We start from the raw sequence: 18732 nt of genomic DNA, 5'->3' as shown, positions 1-18732 counted from the left end.
AGCCAAAACACTGGCTTCCATGAAGCCTTTCACTTTTCCAAACTGCCATTTCTGTAACACCTGCTAATATGTGGGCTTTCTTTGCTTTCTTTTAATTTAATCAAATACAACCGAATCAAGCAGCAAAATCTATCGACTACTTCCCAATATTTTTGTGTTTGTCTTTGTTTAAAAAAACCTAAACACTGTTAATACAAATGCATTATGTGTTCTGTTTTTCGCCAAATCCTACCCTTTTTTTCAGTGGGAAGCCTATTTGCAGCCAATTTTCATGCAGGCATTCACTAGCAGTTAGCAGCTAACACAAATGACAACTTGTTACAGCAAAGAAAAGACCAAGTAGGTGGCAGAGAAGCTATTTTACTTACCAATCACTGCAGCTTCTTGTTCAGATGAACAGCAAGAGAGATACAAGATGCCTACAACTCCAAGCAGAGTTTAATGTTCAAGGAAACCCTTAAAAGCCTTCCTCAAAAGAAAGCTCAGACAACATACCTTCTCGTTGAGGTCTATGGGAAGCCACTGGGAGCCCATCTCGAGGTGCTGTGGTTCGTTCTAGCAAACTGGTCTCATTACTTGACATGCAGTCACCATGGGAAAAGTCGTTCTAAATCAAGAAAAAGAAAAAAAAAGAAAAAAAAAAGAAAAAAAAAGAAAAAAAAAAAAGCCTTAGTAAAAGATCTGTTACCAAAGCTTGCTCTAAACAGCAGGTATTACAGAAAAACCCACAAACCCTTTATCTGGTATCCACAGGACAAAAACCCAAAGCTCTTGACAGTGGCAAAAAGGTTCTCATTAGCCATTTCAGTTCTTACTTTATGTATGTGTTTATCAAATGTCCCCTACAGCCTCCAATGTTTCACTGACCTTGTGTTTAAAACAGAATAGGGTAAGGAACAGGGTCTCTCAAGCTGGACAATTCAAGACCGTCATTAGCACAGAACTTCAGTGATATTTACAATTAGCATGAACTCTTTCAACTACTGACATGTCAAATCATGTACTCACTAGATTCTAAATATATTCTCCTCAATTATATTCATGTCCTGTACCTTCAGCCTGCCACCTCTTCTATAGAGAATCATGAGTAACTGCTTGGACAGTCTATGAGGACATGTAGTTCATACATCTCTAACCAACTAAATCTGTGCATCTCTTACCAACTAAACATTCAGAACACAAGCAGTTGCCACCAACACCCTCACTTTCATAGAGAAAAGGACAGACTGAAAGCTCATCTCCCCCCACATTTACATGCAGACTTCAAAATTATATACAAAGACATATTACTAGTTTAATACAGTGCACAAGAAGGGACACAACAAGAAATCACAGGAGATAACATGGAAAGATAAGTAAGAGAATAAAGAACAATCTAGGCTAACAATGATAAATAAGAACAAAGTATTAGAAGAGCATGGACTACAAGTGGTTCCCCTAGGGTCACAAGAGCCTATATAATATTTGCCAAATTAAGATGAAACATTAATGTATCAATCTCCACGTTATTCAGTGACGAGGTCTTGCTAAAACAAAAGCAAGCAAACTGACCAACCAAGCAAACTGACCAACCAAGCTAAAACTCAGAAATATTTTAAAACATCCAGTGACATTAAATGCAGCTGTTTAATTCCATGTTCAAGGAATTGAACATTGCCTTAGAAAGGTACATCCACAAAGAACTAGGAAATACAGGAATCATGAGTAACTGCTTGGGCAGTCTATGAGGACATGTAGTCCATGTATCTCTAACCAACTAAATCTGTGCATTTCTTACCAACTAAACATTCAGAACACAAGCAGTTGCCACCAACACTACAAGTGTTGGTGAATACTTACAAGTGTTTGGATTAATCTGTTTCAAGTAAAGCACCTTTGTTTATCTGTAACAAGTAGTATAACATATGAGCTGATGAAATAGTAAGTTCGGGAAAACTGAATGCACCAGAAACACTTACAGACTGGTCTGCATGAAAACTAGATTAATTCATTCAGGATGAAGAACACTGAAAGACCTTCATGGGTAGAGAAAAAATATAAATCTCCAGAGAGCACTCTTTATTTTTAAATGCAGGAAGCATAATCATAAGTACCAGAATATATGTGGTTTGTTGGGCTATTTTAAGGACTTGTGCAACATGATGAGACAAATCATCAGCCAAGATTAGTTACTTTATTTGTTGAAGAGGACCCCAAGACTGTCACAACAGAAAGACCAGAATGAGAAAGCACAGAGGCGGCAAAAGACATCTGAATCCCCCGCCAATTCTTCAACAAACTTCTTCAGATGTGACAGATATATCAGCTAAAGCTGGCTTCATCTTACTAAACCAGCTTTACTCTTCATCTACAGCACGGGTACAAACTGTGGCAACCCCTAACAGTATATCCAACACACGCAGACCCAGGAAGTGTCCAGGCATCAAGGCTGCCCTGGGCATGCTGGTAGCCTAACTTTGGTCAGTGACACCAATAGCAGCACAGTTAGCAAGTGTCTTTAGACTGCACTGCAGGACATTTCAGGCTGTTTCATCAAACAGGTATATGGTTTGTGCTCTGAGCTGAGCATTGGTAATTTCATGTTTCAAAGCAATCAGATTTGAAATATAAAGCCTGCTTTGTTTCTTCAAGATAAAACTCACATCAATCCCCAGTCACTCAGTAGACAATCTAGCAAACATCTAATAAATTACGAGCTCAATGTCAGACATGGGGTGAGAAACGAAAATAGCTGTATGTTAATGAGACTGCAATTTTTAACAGCTTTAGCACATTTTCAAGTTTAGTTTACTAACCCCTCAAACAAGCCACCACACAAGCATACCCTGGAGAGAACTACTTCCAGAACTCTTCAAAAAACCCACTGATACTGTTTCAGCAGACATTTCCTAACAACTGTGGACAGAAAACTGGAAGTACTTTGGTTTGCTTAAGTGTTAACTCCTGATCTAAAAACAATCAAATTTGAGATCAGACCTTCTTTTGCATTCAAAGTCAGGATATTTGTTTTGATTAATGAAAAACAAATTACAGTCTATTCTAAAAATAATTGCTAGTTTAAAAGTCAAATAAACCGTGAGCAGTTTTTAGGAGATGCATAGAAATCGGATTTACTTCAAAAAATATTCTGTTCAGCTCATGTCAAAGAAGCATTAAGTGCTGCTACACCTTCTAATAGTAGAAGATTGCTTCTTACCTAGCACATACATCATCTCTGTAACAGCATTCAAATATTTTTGCAGTGAATTACTCTAGAATAGTTATTTTTTTATCCATGGCAGCAGTCTGTAACAGACAAACTACAACTGCAGTTGAAGACCCCCTCTAAACTGCAAAATATTTTGTGTTTCAAACCTTGTTTAAATAATTATACTGATTATTATAAAATAACTATAATAAATTAATAATTTATTCACTTGAAGAATTCTTCACCTCCCAAGTTAATCACTAATATGCACTGTGTGTATTCTATGACTGCTGGCTTTCACAATAGCTAGTGCAACGCAGGAGGTACACAGTGGGAAATCCAGAGCAGTCACAGCTTTATCTTACAGCCTGCAAAGCTCCAGATACTGTCTGAAGTTGCATTACAACTCTTCACTTTTGGTGTTACCTGCTGTGACAGTTCTACATCAAACCCACAGGTAACTGAAATACAGGTGCCACTGTCAGAGCAGACAACTCTAGGGTGCAAATGACTGCAAAGTCTGAAGAGCTAAAGAATATTTAGAGTGGCATCATGTGCTGCTACCTGGTGCCTGTCACACCAGGAACACAAGTCCTTTAAAGCCTGGCACACTGCTAAGGAAGGTCATGCTGTACAGAACTAGCTGCACTCATCCTTTCTGGTCAGTGAATACAATATAGCCCATGCTCACACAGCACACACAACCATAAGGCTAACCCTCACATAAGCCATTGTCACTGTGAGACTTCACTGCAGCTCACAGTGCTGCTGCTAATGATTAAATATAGTGAAGCAGGAAATGCGCTGCCAAACCAGCTGCCAGATAATTAATTTGATAATCACACAGATCTCAGTGATGGGCTGGAGGATTCTTCAACATGTTCTCCTACAGCTGGTGGTTCCTCACTCTCCCAGATCCTGCCTTTGCTGCCATGGCTTCAATGGTGTGGGCTGGAGCACTTGGTGAAAAACAAGGCAAAAAAAGGTTATTGAGTACCTCGGCCTTCTCCATATCCCAAGTGACCAAATATGCCATTTACTTTGAGTCTTCCTTTTATCACCCATGTATCTACAGAAGATTTTGTTGCTGCCATTGATGTTCCTGGCTAGATGTAATTCTATCATGGCTGTAGCTTTCCTAACCTGGCTGCTCAAAGAGCTTGTCTATATATCTCCCAGGGTATCTGTCACTGCCTTCCACCCTTCATAGCCTTCCTTTTGATGTTTGAGCTTGTCCAGAAGCAACTTACTTATCCACACAGGCCTCCTAGTATTTCTGCCTGACTTCCTCCTCATTGGGATGCATCACTAATGAGCTCGGAGTAAGTGATTCGGTAATATCAATCAATTTTTTGGGGCCCCTCTTCCCTCTGGGGCTTATTTCATACTACTCTACCAATCAGCCTCCTAAGAGGAGTCCAGAAGGGTTTATGTCCCAAGGTCCAGGGAAGCTTGTCTGTAACACAAGCACCAAATATCTAAAGTGGTGAGCCATCCTGCTGAGAAGAATGTTGCTCTGTCTAATGCCATGTGAGCTGAGCAGATCCCAGCTAACCTACACATGACAGATGTCCAAACTATACCTTCTATCGATGACTTCTATCGATGCCTTCTATTGATGACTGATCAAACAATGTCATGTTGGCATTGCTTTGGCAATATGTAGTAAAATCTATTATTGCATAGCCTACTAATCATCACAAGCAAGCAATTGATGCACATTAAGTTTTCTGATGCTTGCACTGCACTTTCATAAAAGAACTATTCATTCCTCAGCTCTGATAAGCTCTAACAAGGGAAACACACTTGGCGCAGTTGGATAGCTTGATTAGTTCTACATGCCCAAATATGAAATATTATTTTTCTGCAAGACTACAGTAAATATGCTATGAGGGACAGCACTACTCAGCCTTGCAGGCTGTGCAGATGTAAACTGCCACAGATCATTCATTCATCTACAAATGGGAACTGACAAACAAAGCCAGATGAAAGAAGATATTTTGGAAGAAATCAAGGTCTAACTCATGATTATGAGTTATCAACTACAGCATCTGCACCTTCAACAAAATTGAGTGATGTCAGAATAATCATTAACAGATGTGGTGCCAATTACAAGACCAAAGCCATGATTTGCTTGTAACGAACCTTGCAGGCTCTTACCCTCATTGCTTCACAGCTGTGATACACAGATGTATCGCTACATAGCTGCGGCAGCATAATGGTTCAACATCACCTCTCCAGAACCCACAACCAGGTGTATCAGTTTCTCAAGGTTGGGATTGAAGGCATTTGAGACAGCATTTCATGTTAGGACTAAGGTGTTTATTATTTCTTATCAGTGAAACAGTCTCACAACCATGAGTTCGGCAGCTTTTCATTAGCAAGGTACAAAATGGCTAACTCTTGTTACAAGGTCTTTTAAAACTAAACTATACAATTAAGAAAAGACATCTAGATTATTTTCCCTTTTAACTCATTAACTGATCCCCTGATGCCCACAATGTGGAACTTTCTGTCAAATCACAAAACATCACCCAAGCCCATGAAGAAGGGAGAAAACGATAAAGAAGAACAATCTGTCTCCACTACTAAACCTCCATCTTGCTTCATATTTATTTCTATATTCTAAAACCCCAAACTCTTAAGTTTTCCACCCTGTGATATTACACACTTCTAACCAATTATATACCCAGTAATCCCAGTACTATCAATCAACTTTCAACGTCTTCTCCATAGCCTCAGGTCAAATGCAGTGTTCTCTTATGGGTCTGTGCCGTTCAGCACAGAAAGTCTAAAATTCTCAGTATCCAGGATTCCAACCACGTGAAACTGCCTGTGTATTTGTGTGCTGCTGAACCCTCTCCTGACAACTACAGCATCAGAGATGAAGTCTTACTCAACACTCTGAGCAACTGTACCTGCACCCCACCACTGTGGGTGTGTGGCTTGGATATAGGGATAGAACATTCTTGCAATTTTAAAATGGAAATCCAGCATATGCACTTAATGCTCACAAGTGCAAACATATAGAGCAGCAATGCTTCAAAACCTGCTTAATGCTTACCACTGTTGATACAACAGATTGTCTCCTAACCAAAGACAAGCTGCTAGGCAAATTCAAGACCAAGACTGCAGACAAATGTCCAACAGACATTGCTGCTAAGCCATGCTCCAATCTGCAAACTTTGAACTATGCAAAGGCACCATCCAATTGTTCTAAGATGCAGAGAAGCTGTTCTGTTCTACAAGATTAGAGCAGAATCAGCATCAAGATCTAGGACTGCAAAGATGCACCAAATTATCTCTCTTCTGGCCAAACCAACATACAACTAAGAGGTTTCCATGTTAACTTATCTTTTAACATGTAGAATCAACCTCCAGAACATGCTTATTCCACACAGAACAACAGCTAGAGAAATGGGGCTGACAGGACTCTCAGAAAGTCCACCATGGAAAGTGCAAAATCCTACACCTACAGGAAAAACTACAGGCACCACACATTCGGGGATCTAACAGACTATAGAGCAGCTTTGCAGGAGAAGATCTATACGTATAAAAACATATGTATATGTGTGTGTATACACACATCTGAAGGGAGAGTACAATGAGGATGGAGCCAGGCTCTTTTTAGCAGTGACCAATGACAGAAGCAACTGGCAGAAGTTGAAACAGAGGAGATTCCCTCAGGATATCTGGAAACACTTTTTCATTGTCAGGGTGACTGAGCACAGGTTGCCCAGACAGGCTGTGTAGTCTGCATCCTTGAAAACACTCAAAAGTCATCTGGACATGGTCCTAGGGAACAAGCCGTAGGTGGCTCTGCTTAAGCAAGATGACCTCCATAGGTCACAGCCAACCTCAGTCCCTTTATGGCTCTGTGACCAGACATAAAATCCCTTAATATGTGCAGTAAAAGCCTTACTAGCTGAACATATAGTTCAAATGGATTACGTGCAACTGCCCTATTAACTCACATCTAGTAAACTGGAGCACATAGAGCACAAGCACGGGTGCCTGAAAGTACTTTAAAGCATATCTGTTTCGCTAAACTATGTTAAGAGCTCGCCTGTAAGAGGCAGCAACAAAACACTATAGTGGAGACAGAAACCTGAAAAAACACCAGGTGATTCTGAGAATAAAATAACACCACGTGACAGCTTCAGCAATCACATACTGACTAACATATAGCACTACCAAATCATAACAATTTTGAGACAAAGGGCATACCAACACTCTTACATCACATGAACAAATTCAGCCTGTGGCAATTACATTTGAAGTACTGGACATGGCAGCTACACCTATGATTTACAGTGCTGGGGGAATGATGAACGCAGCATGTTCTACGTCTCACCTCTACCTGAGTTTCTAACAGGACCCAAACCAGTTTCAGTCCAACCTGCCTAGTCCATGACACACCGTAGAACTTGAAGCTAGAGGCCAGCCAAGCATCAGTTCAGGTGTTACTGTATCCCCAGGTGGTTGCTCATTCAACAACCATGCAACATCAGTACTCGTGCTATTGTCAGCTGAGTGAATAAAAATAAAACTACTTGAATGTAGCAGTTCAGACTAATACAAAAAATTATTCTCATAACAGTCTAGAGTGATAGGAAGATTTAAAAAACATTTGTCCCTGAAGAGTAGTTCACTGAAGTACAGTCAGTACTGAGAAGGCATGATGCCTTCATTACTGTTTAATTACCATCAGAGGGCAACATGTCATTTTGTCCAGTCCTTGAACTCCAGCATAGTTTGAAAGATTCTTTTATGTACTGCATTTTTAAATAACAGAAAATCTCTGTCTTGTGGTTATCTTGCTCCTAAGACACTTCCCAAGACACTAAAATTTTTTTAGCTGTTCAAAGAATTTTAACTTTCTTCTCCCAAAAAGACAAGATTAAGAGGTCAAAGAAAGGCAATAAACTCACAAACGAATGCAGCTTCTAGCCAGATCTCTGCCAGTTTTGGTCTCTAGAATTAGAAACCTTTAGACTTGGAGGATTCTACAGAAATTCACCAACTCTTGAAGGAAAAGTAGGTATTTTGTTTTAATTACAGTAATGAAGAATCAGTTGTAGTGTTTTCTAGGACAGCTATGGCTAGAGACTGATAATGGCAAACAGCATGACAGTTTTAAGCAGGCAGAATCCTACAGACTTCAGAGCATTCACAGACATAACCATCTTACTGCTGCTGTCTGCACCCCTTTCTGCAGCTCTTCAGAATAAGCTGAGAGTCCTCTGCACTCCAAACCCAGTGAGATCCTGCTACCTATAAATAAGTCAGCATTGGGCAACCCTGAAAACTGGACTCCAGCTCAACTACAGCAATCTAAGCACAAGAATTAGGAAGTCACAGGTATGCCTTCAACACCCTCTGTACTCATTTACTACACTGGAGGACAAACTGTCAGGGACAACAAAGAGGCTGATTAACTCTGGTATAATGGGACAAGGAAAGGCTACAAACTTGTACTAACGCCTCATATTTAGAATTAAACAGCTAAAACAGCTCAAAGCACTGTAAGTTTTTACTCTGCGATTTCCTGGAACATCAGCATGCACATCTAGATAGAACTCATTCATTTTAGGCATTGTTTTTATCTAGCTATGACTTCCTTTCCAGAAGACTTCCAGTAATGTTTCTGGAAATTCTTAACTCCTGTTTGAAGACAAGAGAAATTCTCGTTCAGAGACAAGGCTGTTAGGGTCTCTGAAGCAGCTGGAATACTTTTCACTCAGTATGCAAAATTTGTAAAACATTTGTATTTCCCTAGAGTGCGCCACCATTTAAAAGATCTTTGCCAAGAGTAAAATTACATTTTTTATCTTTATGTCTCTTATTTAAACCAGACTCTGAAGGTACTCTTTTCCTTATACTCAACTCTATGACACTAAAAACAGTGCATGGCAGACAGAACTCTTAGATTCTAAAATTAAATTCTACTACCTTATTCTGCTGCAAGTGACTGAAGAGCAATTATAAAAGCACTCTTCTAATTTGCACACAAAATATCCTATAAATAGAAGTGTACTAAGAAAAATACTCTGTAAATAGAAACTTCCCCTTTGTTTGTAAGTACAGACTTTTTTTCTGTGAAGAATCCTGCAGCCAGCTAATTATAATACTAGTCAACAAACCATTATCTCCAGGAGACTGCTTATTTCAACAGAACCTTGGTTCTATTCCTGTCAAATATGCCTGATTAAATATTCCAGTGCCTAATGCAAGCCACGTTTATTACGTTCGTAGATTAGTCAGAGTTTCTTCAGTATTTCAGCATTTTGATCCCAGACATCCAATGGGATGGAGAAAGATAATAAAGTCAAACTGTTTTGATAACAATGCCCTTATTAAACATAAATAATCAATGCAAGAATTAAGCTATGTGTTCTGTTACTTAAACCAATATACAGTGGTATCAACAGGATTTTTGCACACTAACACTTATTTTATTCAGCAGCAAATGCTGATTTATTCTAATACTTCAACTTCAGATTCAAAGTTGCTATTCTGAAGTTTAATGCACCAATTACTTTTTTCCAAAAGATGTTGTTAAAAACCACACCTTCAATTTGAAAATAGTATCAAGTGTTGCTACTTTAAGTATAAAAACTCCCTAGACTTAATTACTAACACTTCACAAAGACACCAAATGTATCAACTGTAAGGTTATCCTAGCTCTGCCTATCCCACTGCAACAGTCCTACCTCCCACAACTTTTGAATTCCTGTTTTGAGCTGAATTTGTTAAAATATCACAAAAAATGTTACAAAATCATTGAAATGAGACACTAAAAATAGCAACAATCTTATCAACCCTTTGTCATGAAGCAACTTTATTGTGAGCTCAGTTTTATCAGATAATACAGATCCTACCTAGAAAACATAACCCCAACAATGGGAAAAAGTAAACTGCTTTATGTTCTGGTAAATCACCGATAAATTCTTTGCAGGTGAACCTCTCAAGCCTTGGTGTTCACTAAAGCTAGGTGGTACAGCTCCTGGAAACCTCAAACAGAGCCATTTTGTTAGACATGCCACGTGCAACAGCACAGTCCTTTGCCTTAAAGAATTCAGAACTGACAAACCACCTGATTCTACTCCAGCTCTGAACTCCCTCTCATTTGCAGGCTGATTTCACATCGCTGCTGCCAGCCATATGAATATATTACTATTTCACGGCCCACACGGTGAACAGCAGCTCAGCGACCACCTTCCGCCGGGTGAGAAGCCTGCGGCTGAGAACGCCCAGGGGCGCTAAGCACAGGAGGACAGAGCTGAGCCCGCAGCCTCTGCGCACAGAAGTGCTACCGCGCCTTCTCTGCCCGGTACACGGGCCCGCCGCAGTCCCCCCGCACGGGGCAGCCCGGGCCGACCCCCGTTATGCAATGGCCGCACCGCCCCTTCCCGCGGGCCGGGCGCCGCCCCGGGGCACGTGACCGGGAGCCAGCGCCGCCATGTCGGACGGGGCGGGAAGCGCGGCCACCATCAGTCTCCGCGGCCCCGGCCGAGCGGCCCTCCGCCCCCCCGGCGGGGCAGCGCCGAGGGGCAGCGGAGCTGTGCCCTCACGAGGCGGGGCGATCCGTCACCCACCCGTCCTCCCCGCAAACAAAGAGCGGGGTCACCCCCTTTCCCCGGGCCGTGACGGTGCTCGGTGGGTTGGGGCGCCCCCCTCCCGCCGGTCCTTCTGCCCTTGCCGCGCTCGGCTGTGCCCGTCCAACGGGGGAGGAGAAAGTCCCGGTGCCCCTGCCGGGCACCGCCTGCCCGAGCACTTCCCATCCGGCCGCGATCACCGCGGGGCTCCCGAGCGGAGCTGCTTGGGCTGCCCGGCACGGAGCGGGTTGTTCCCGGAGATGGAGCCCAGCCGAGTAAAATCTCAGAGAGGTATTTATGAACCGTTCTAGTTCACAAACGCAGAGCCCTCAAGGCATTCAAATTTCAGAGGTTAAAGAGCAGAAAAGGCCTGTGGTCACCCGACAGGTTTTTAAATCAAGTTCAGTGTAATGCTACGGCAGCATTTTGCCAGGGAAGCCTTTAACTGTGCTACTGGCTCCATCTCCTCCAGCGTATTATCTGCGAGGGTCCCACCGTCCCCGTGCAACGCTGACTGAAAATACTCAACAGAAACCCACTGATCCCTCTGTTCCCTGTCAGCCATTATTTCCCAGAAAGGCTGTGCTGTATTTACAATTAGCCATTAAGAGAGGGGGGAGGGGAAGGAAAGCCTACGGAAGCGTTTCACTGCTGTGTCGACTGCGGAGTATGTGATGTGCATGTTCAGCCAAGCTGACTCGGGTCTCTCAGTGTTCCCCGAGTAAACAAAACCACCGCAACTTGGACAGCTGCTTTTATGCTGAAGCCAGAACACTGCACAAAACTGACTTCAATTCCAGCAGTTCACGGGAGCCTGCTCTCCCAACTCCATTTGGTGGGACACATTGAGCAGCTACAATTGCTGTGCCAGTTCCAGGCAGGAAGTACGTTTCCGGTTACTAGCACTTTAAACCCAGAAGGGACAGTGTCCAGTCTTACCACTTCCTGCAATTCAGCCTTTTCCCCAGAAAGATGAACTTTCAGGATTAATTCTGGGATAGAACTAGACTTGATACAAGCCAATGAGCCAAAATAAACACTTTTTGGACTGATGTTCTGAATTAATTGTGATTTCAGTTCTGTAATATCTGCCCATTAGTTTATGATCTGCCAAATGCATTTTGGCCTTTAAATGATACAAGCATTTAGTTAATAAATATAATATCAGAAGGCTTGGAAATTCTCTGAGTACTCCTCAAGAGCATACCCCATCTTTAGCAAACAGAATGAGCCGTTCCTTTCATATGGCAGGCAATGTAGAAGTTTTTTACAAGTGCCTGAAATGGATTGCACTGCAAGCAAACTTAGAAACAAAATCCCAAAACCTCAACCCTTACTGCTTTGTACCCTTTTCTGTCAAGTAACTCATGAAAACCTGGTGGGTTCCTTGGAACAGTACTATAAGCACCCATCTTCCAGCCCTTCCTTCCCCTTTGAAGGAGAGGCCATCTGTAGACCAAAAACTGCAGAGCTCCATGAGGACAGCTTGGCTGTATAAATATGGGGCAATTTTTAAAGCCAATGCTCATCAAGAGGGCAGCAGTGAATGGGACTACAGGAAAATCTCTGCTTAAACAGAGCTACTGCACAGGAGAATGCTTCCCTTGTCACTCACTGCAAGTCCTCATCCCTGGCGACAGCCACATCCTAGCAACAAGTGGCACATCTGCTTTCAGTATGAGCTTTGCTGTTTCCTGACAGCCACCCAAAAAATCAGTTTTTCTTCTACAATTACAAGATTAAGCAGTGCTCTGAGTGGTCAGAAAAAAAATCAGTTCTTCTCTGCACAGAAGCTCCAGTTGTGACATTTTGTTTCTTGAGTGGAATCATTACCATCCCTTTCCTAATGTGTCAACTATCTCACTGAACCTGGTGTTTCAGAGAACCAGCTTTAGAGCTGGTGACCCAACTGCTGCCCTGATTCTTGCCAAGTTCAAGTCTGTGTCTCATTCTGCGAAGGGGCAAGGAATAGACTCCATTAAAAAATATTTCAACTTGTTCTATTGGTCTGAAGCCCCTAGAGAATGCTCTCTTAGGCAAGCTGGTCTCTATCTAGCATTATTATAATTTCTATTTTTACAAATCTAGTCAAGTTGTTGCTTGTACTTCTGCTTCGTACAGTGACCTACAGGCAAACGAGGCAGCCAGTTCAGTACTGTGCACCCTGCACTCCAGCACGGCAGAGTTCCAGAAAAAAAAAAAAAAAAAAAAAAAAAAAAAAAGCAGCGTTCCAGAAAGCATGGCAGACTAGGAAAATCAGCCCTTCCCCCCGCCATGAAATTTGTAGTAGACACTCCACAGGAGGTTGTGGGGGCTGACACTGCCGTGGTAGGGGGAGGACGGAAGGGACTACATCCCAATGGGGGGGATTCGGGGAAAGCAAGCAGCCGCTCCTACGAAAGCGGGAGGGAGCGATGGAGGAAGGACGAAACCACCCTCTGAGATGGCGCAGCAGGAAGGGCGCAGGACGCGCCGTTACCTGGGCTGGGTGGCGGCCGAAGCCCTCCCCCTCCTCCTCCTGGTCCCCGCACAGGGCCCTCCGCAGCCGCTCCAGGTGCTCCCGCAGGGTGACCCGCTGGTGGAAGGAGAAGGCCGGGTGCAGCGAGGCCATGGTGAAGAGCAGGAGCAGCTCCTCCTGCGCGCCGCAGCCCAGGCCCTGGGCGGCGGGGAGCCCGGCCTGCCCGTTCTCCGCGGCTCCGTCCATCACTACCACCACGTCCCCCTCCTCCTCCTCTTCCTCCTCCTCATCTTCCTCCTCCTCGGCCGGGGCCCGCCGCGCCGCCGGGCAGCTCTGCAGGATGGAGTCCACCTGGGGCAGGAGGCGGTGCAGGCGGCCGGCGGCCTCGCGGTTCTCGGAGCCCAGCAGGGCCAGGTAGACGATGAGCTTGGAGCGCACGGCGGGGTCGCGGAAGTCGCCGAGCTGCCCGGGGTCGCTGAGCCCGTTGGCCTTGGCCTCCGAGTCGCGGAGGCAATGGTAGTCCTTGCGGGCCAGGTCCTCTAGGCAGGAGCCCAGGAATCGCAGCTCCAGCGGGTTGCACAGGTCCAGCAGCCCCACCATGAACTCCAGGCGCTGCGCCGAGCCCAGCACCAACCCAAACCACTCGTACACCGTCTCCTTGTCGGTGCGGGCGGCCGCCGAGCCGGGACCGCCGCCGCCCAGAGCGCCCGGCGAGGCGGGGGGGGGCGGCGGGCCGGGCCCAGGCCCCGGCCCCAGGCCGTGCAGCCGGCTCGGCCTCTCCAGCCCACACCCCCTCGCCGCCGCCGCGGAGGCGCCCCCGCGGGCCCGGGGCACCTGCTGCTGCAGCGGGAGGTGACAGTCCAGGGCACCGCCGGGCTCCTTCAACCCCGCCGTCGTCGCATCTTCCGCCGCCGCTGCCTTGTGGCTCGTCTGCTTCAGGGGCAGCTTCATCTTCAGCATCCTCGGCGGCGGCGCGGGGGGGACGCGACGCCCGCCGGGACCCGGCGGCAGCGGGGAGGTGGCGGCGCGCGGCGCTCAGGCGGAGCCGCTCATGCCGCTCATGCGGCCCGGCCGGCGTGGGAGCGGCGCGCGCGCACGCGGAGCGCGGGGAAAGGCGGCCGAAACGGTCCCGGGGGGCGGGGAGCGGAGAGTGGGCGGGCGGGGCGGGGCTCGACTCTCTCGCGGCGGCGGCGGCCGTTCCCCGTCTCCGCCTCTCCCCGGCGCGCTCTGGCGGCCGTTGCCCCTCTCCCCGCCTGTGCCCGGCGCCCGCGCAGAGCCGGTAGGCGCCGCCGACGGAGCGCTCGTGGTCCTGAGCGGGCGCGGCGGGACGGGCTGAGGCCCGAGCTCCCGGCGGCGCGGGGGCCGGGGGAGGGAGGGGGGGGGGCGGGCGGAGCGCGCGCGCGCCTCTCCGCCTATGGGCGCCGCCCGCGTCAGCGCGCGCGCCCGCCCGCGGCCGGGGGGCGCGAGGCGAGGCGGGGCGGTGCGTTGTGCACGGGGCTGCGCGCGCGGCGCGCCCCAGGCACGCGCGGCCGCCGCAGCCCCGCCCCGCGCGCGGCGGAGGGAGCGGCGCCCGCTCCGGGAAGCGGCGGGGCCCGGTCCGCGCGGGGAGCCCCGGCGGGCACGCCGGTGGCAGCGGTCAGTAGCTCGCCTGGGACCGGCCCGAGCGAGCCTCCCTGTCTCCGAGTTAAACGGTTTCTGTGAGATGAGGCCGTGCGTTGGCTGGTGGCTCTGGTGTGCGGAGCCACGTGGGTTTGCCCAAAGCCCGCAGGAGCGGGCCCAGAGCTCTGCCGTGCCGGTGGTGGAGCAATACTGAGTGTGGAAACAGCTGCTACAGGCCTTCTAGATTTTATTTCCTATTTTCTAAATTCTAAGGCAGTTTAAATTTCTGCTGTTGTAAGAGGTTTCCTTTTTTAAAATTACTATTGCTATAGTATCGTGTCTTTCCGCCTTTTTTTTTTTTTTTTTTTTTTTTTTACAATAGGAAAATAAAGGAAAAATTGCAGAAAAAATATAGTATAATGGCTTGGGGATATTCTGTTAGGAAATAGCAGGCTTGCTGTGCTCTCATTCCCCCAACTCTCGTTCCCAGCTGTTGTGTTCCACGATGAAAAGCCTATAATTACAAGATTAAGCAGTGCTCAGAAAGTTGTAATGTTCCTCACTTTGATTCCTCCACAGTTACATGAAGGAAGTACATTGAAAAGGACAACCAAGCCTGTTGCTTGCTTCACAGCACAGTGAAGAATAAAATTAATTTTAATTACAGTTCTGCTGAGCAGCATCCCTGAACTGCTTACAGCCACAAAGCATAAACTGCCCGAGCTGACTGCCCCTTATCTGTGTGTGCAGAAGCCGATGGTGCTATGATGAAGAGCTTTACCAAACAACTAAGAAACTGTCATGCAGATTATAATAGTCTTCTATGCATCACTCAGATTTGCCACAGAGCACTCTTGAGTGGTGGTTACAGACTATACAATTTCTTGCATTTTTATGTATGTACAGCAAACATATGTATTCTATTTTTAAACATTAAATGACTAATTTGAAGGTAACTTGTGCTGGGTTTATAAGTTCCTAGTGGCTGCTCAGTTCTCTTCTGGGGACACCAATGGACTTGACCCTGACTCAGCACAGCTCTCCTCATTCACTGGCATCACAGGAGCACTGTCACTGTCCTCACCGAATCTTCAGGAGTTGAGAAAGGAGTGGGAAGTGGGTCGGACCTTACCCTTCCATCCCAGACTGCCAACAGTTCTTTGCTGGTCCCAGGACTAGGGAGGTGAAGAAAAGTCTCATAAACTTGTTTTATCCTCTTATTTGATTCTGTTTGCCAGTTACACCTGGGCTGGACCTGTGAATCACTCCAGATCCCTGCAGTCATTTGTCAAAGCAGCTATCATAATGCCACAGTAGAATATTTTCTTATGTTGTCATTGTGAAGCGGTAATTCTAGAATTACAGTAATTCTTGTCATATTATTGTTATTTTTTTTTCCCCAAAGAAAAATTACTGTGACTGTCTTGGGGGATGTGCCAAGCTGGAATTGTGGAAGCACAGAAATAAGGCTTGAGGTTTCTGTTTAGTAATTAAAATAGATATTTAGTCTGAATAGAATTCACAAGATCAGAATTGCAATGATCCAAATGTTAGAAATAGCATTTCCTACTTTAACAATCTGTGATTCAAATAAAAGGTGACATCGTTCCAAACAGATAACACCATAGAGAGTGAAAAAGGAATTTATTTTTGTGGGAATGAGCGTAAGGGAGGGGGCAGAAATGGAAGGTACACTGGTCCATTCAAAAATTCACAAATGTAAGGTAAATCACAAATTCAGGAGGGTAGTGGTTAAAAGTGCTCTCTTTATCCAGAAAACGCTTGAAGCCCATCCCTATTTGTGACAGTTCCCAAGCCGATTCTTACTTTCACAAATAAGCTTAAGAACCTAATTAACTCAGCTCTTCTTAGTTTTCCCTTCTTAATGGCTTACACTATGATACTTGAGGAAAACAGATGAGAAAGAAGCGAAGTCAGGAAAGGAAAAAAAAGGATAAGGAATGTTATGGAAAAGCAAAAAGAAGACAAAGATATTCCAAGTGGTTTACAAGTAATTCAGTAGCTGAGGGAGGTGTCTGCAAAGGAGAGGGCAGTGCCGAAAGGGAACTGAAACTTAAGTGCCCAAGAGAAATGAAAGTGAAACTCCAGACTTTGAATGGAATGAGAACAAGGAAGGGAAGTGCTTAAACACTGACAAGTTAGTACAATGGGAAAAGCTACTATAAAATTATCTTGCCGAGTGCAAGTGCCCTGGAGGTTTTCTAACCTGGTTTTCTTTTAAAAAATGAATAGCTTGCATAGGTCTTTAATGACTTGGGCCCAGAGTCATGCTGATTTAGGGTGAGCAACTGTACAGAGCCTTAGAGGGAAAAATATGTGTGTAATCTGTCGGAGCTGAAAGCCAGAAGAACTCTGAGGCAACACAGAGCAGGCAGAGGAACTGCAGGGCAGTGCTGCTGGTTCAGGAGCAGCCACTTTTCTAGGAAATGGCTTTCTTTAGAGTACAGCAGGGATCTGGTCTGACACCCCAGGACAAAGGGCAAGAAGCCGTGTCCAAGTGAGCCATGGTTGCCAATACTGGATTTGCAGCAAAAGGATCAGTGACTTCTCTGAGTCTTCCCCATTGCTGCTCTCTTTTCATCTGTACATCATAACCCCAGTTTACCAAAGCCTTGGAGGTTCCTGAGTTCACAGAGGCTTCATTGCCAGTATAGAAATGTCCTTACAGACATCTCCTTTTGTGAGCCTTCTGGCTCAGCTTTTCCACCTGGCTGTGACCACCACTGCTTGGATGCATGAGCTGTGCAGAGCACCAGAAGACACAAGCCCTGGAGGGGCGATTTCCTGTACTTTGTGTGCCATCACACGGAGTAGATGCAGCCACAATGTGTCTTTTGAGTGACACCACCTTCCTCACTAAATTCTACCAAAGAGGTCATTGACATTGCAGGATTTTGTTCAGCAGGCCTAAAACTTTCCTAGCAATGCTTTTAGATGGGAGGAAAACCATTAAGAAAAATGAAAACTAAAACACTGGGACACTGAACTGAGTGCTGAAGCCAAGGGAAGAACCAACAAAGCAACCTTCAGCTCTATCAACATAAATTTATTTTTGTTTTGGTTTTTTTTTTTTAAATATTGACTTCTCTTTCAGCAACATATAAAATTAGTTTCACAGTCTCTGTTTATTTATTGCTACTTAAGGATCTGCTAAAATTGTTTTGTAAGAACAGGAATGAAGTTAATCTGTGGTCCATGTAAAAATCAGATAGGGACAGTAGGATATGTAGATATATATTTCATGTCAAGTAGTATATATGTATTTCATATATATCAGGATATTTTTTTCATGTTGATACTGTTCCCCAGGTACTGTCTCTGCTACTAAGTATTCTCATTTTTAACAAAGGCTGTAACAAATCCTCAGTGAGGATCTTTGCACGGATGCCTATACTATGGGGTTGAAGACACATAAATAAGGACACAAATCTTCCTATCCTCCTTTCCTCTTTTATTTCCTTTCTTCCCTTTACCCCCTTTATTCCCTTTCTTCTCCTTTCCCAGACTGTACGATAATCAATTGCTTTCTTTATACAAAGTTTGCAGATGTGTTTAATCCACTGTCAGTAATATTGTCAGGTCTCCCAGCCAGACTCCCAAGGTATAGGGAAATAATTTCAGGCAATGTCAGACAAGTGTCACACAAAAGAAAACAACCTGGAAGAAAAGATAAGTTCCTTGATAAAGCTGTGGAATGATTTTGCTGACTCATGATTTGTCCTTTATCTCACGACAGCTGGCATTTTTTGTGTAACTTACCTTTTGTTAAATATGAGGCAGTTACCTTTTAGCCCTAGGCTCTGGAAGAAAAAGCCTTGAGATTGTGACAACTCGAAAGTCACTAAAAATAAAGCCTGTCAAATTGATAT

General features: G+C 45.1%; 1 protein-coding gene and 1 long non-coding RNA gene across 5 annotated transcripts in view; one reads left to right on the top strand and one right to left on the bottom strand.

Moving 5' to 3' along the window:
- The window catches only part of ZCCHC2 (zinc finger CCHC-type containing 2), a 43272-nt gene extending 28920 nt beyond the window's left edge, over window positions 1-14352 (bottom strand). For all 4 annotated transcript variants that reach the window (XM_041714561.2, XM_041714562.2, XM_041714563.2 and 1 more), the window contains exons 1-2: window positions 13265-14352; window positions 496-607 (exon numbers count right to left, since the gene is read on the bottom strand). In XM_041714561.2, the coding sequence (XP_041570495.2) occupies window positions 496-607; window positions 13265-14203 (1051 nt within the window). In that variant the 5' untranslated portion in view covers window positions 14204-14352. The remainder of the gene's footprint in view (window positions 1-495; window positions 608-13264) is intronic.
- A 34-nt stretch (window positions 14353-14386) lies between these two features.
- Window positions 14387-15638, top strand: LOC115493744 (uncharacterized). Its single transcript, XR_003958671.4, has 2 exons — window positions 14387-14522; window positions 15422-15638. It is a non-coding gene; the product is annotated as an uncharacterized lncRNA (long non-coding RNA).
- The last annotated feature ends 3094 nt before the right edge of the window (window positions 15639-18732 follow it).

Source organism: Taeniopygia guttata, chromosome 2 (genome assembly GCF_048771995.1).
Source record: "Taeniopygia guttata chromosome 2, bTaeGut7.mat, whole genome shotgun sequence".
Classification (NCBI taxonomy): domain Eukaryota; kingdom Metazoa; phylum Chordata; class Aves; order Passeriformes; family Estrildidae; genus Taeniopygia; species Taeniopygia guttata.
This window is presented reverse-complemented; position numbering and strand designations above follow the sequence as displayed.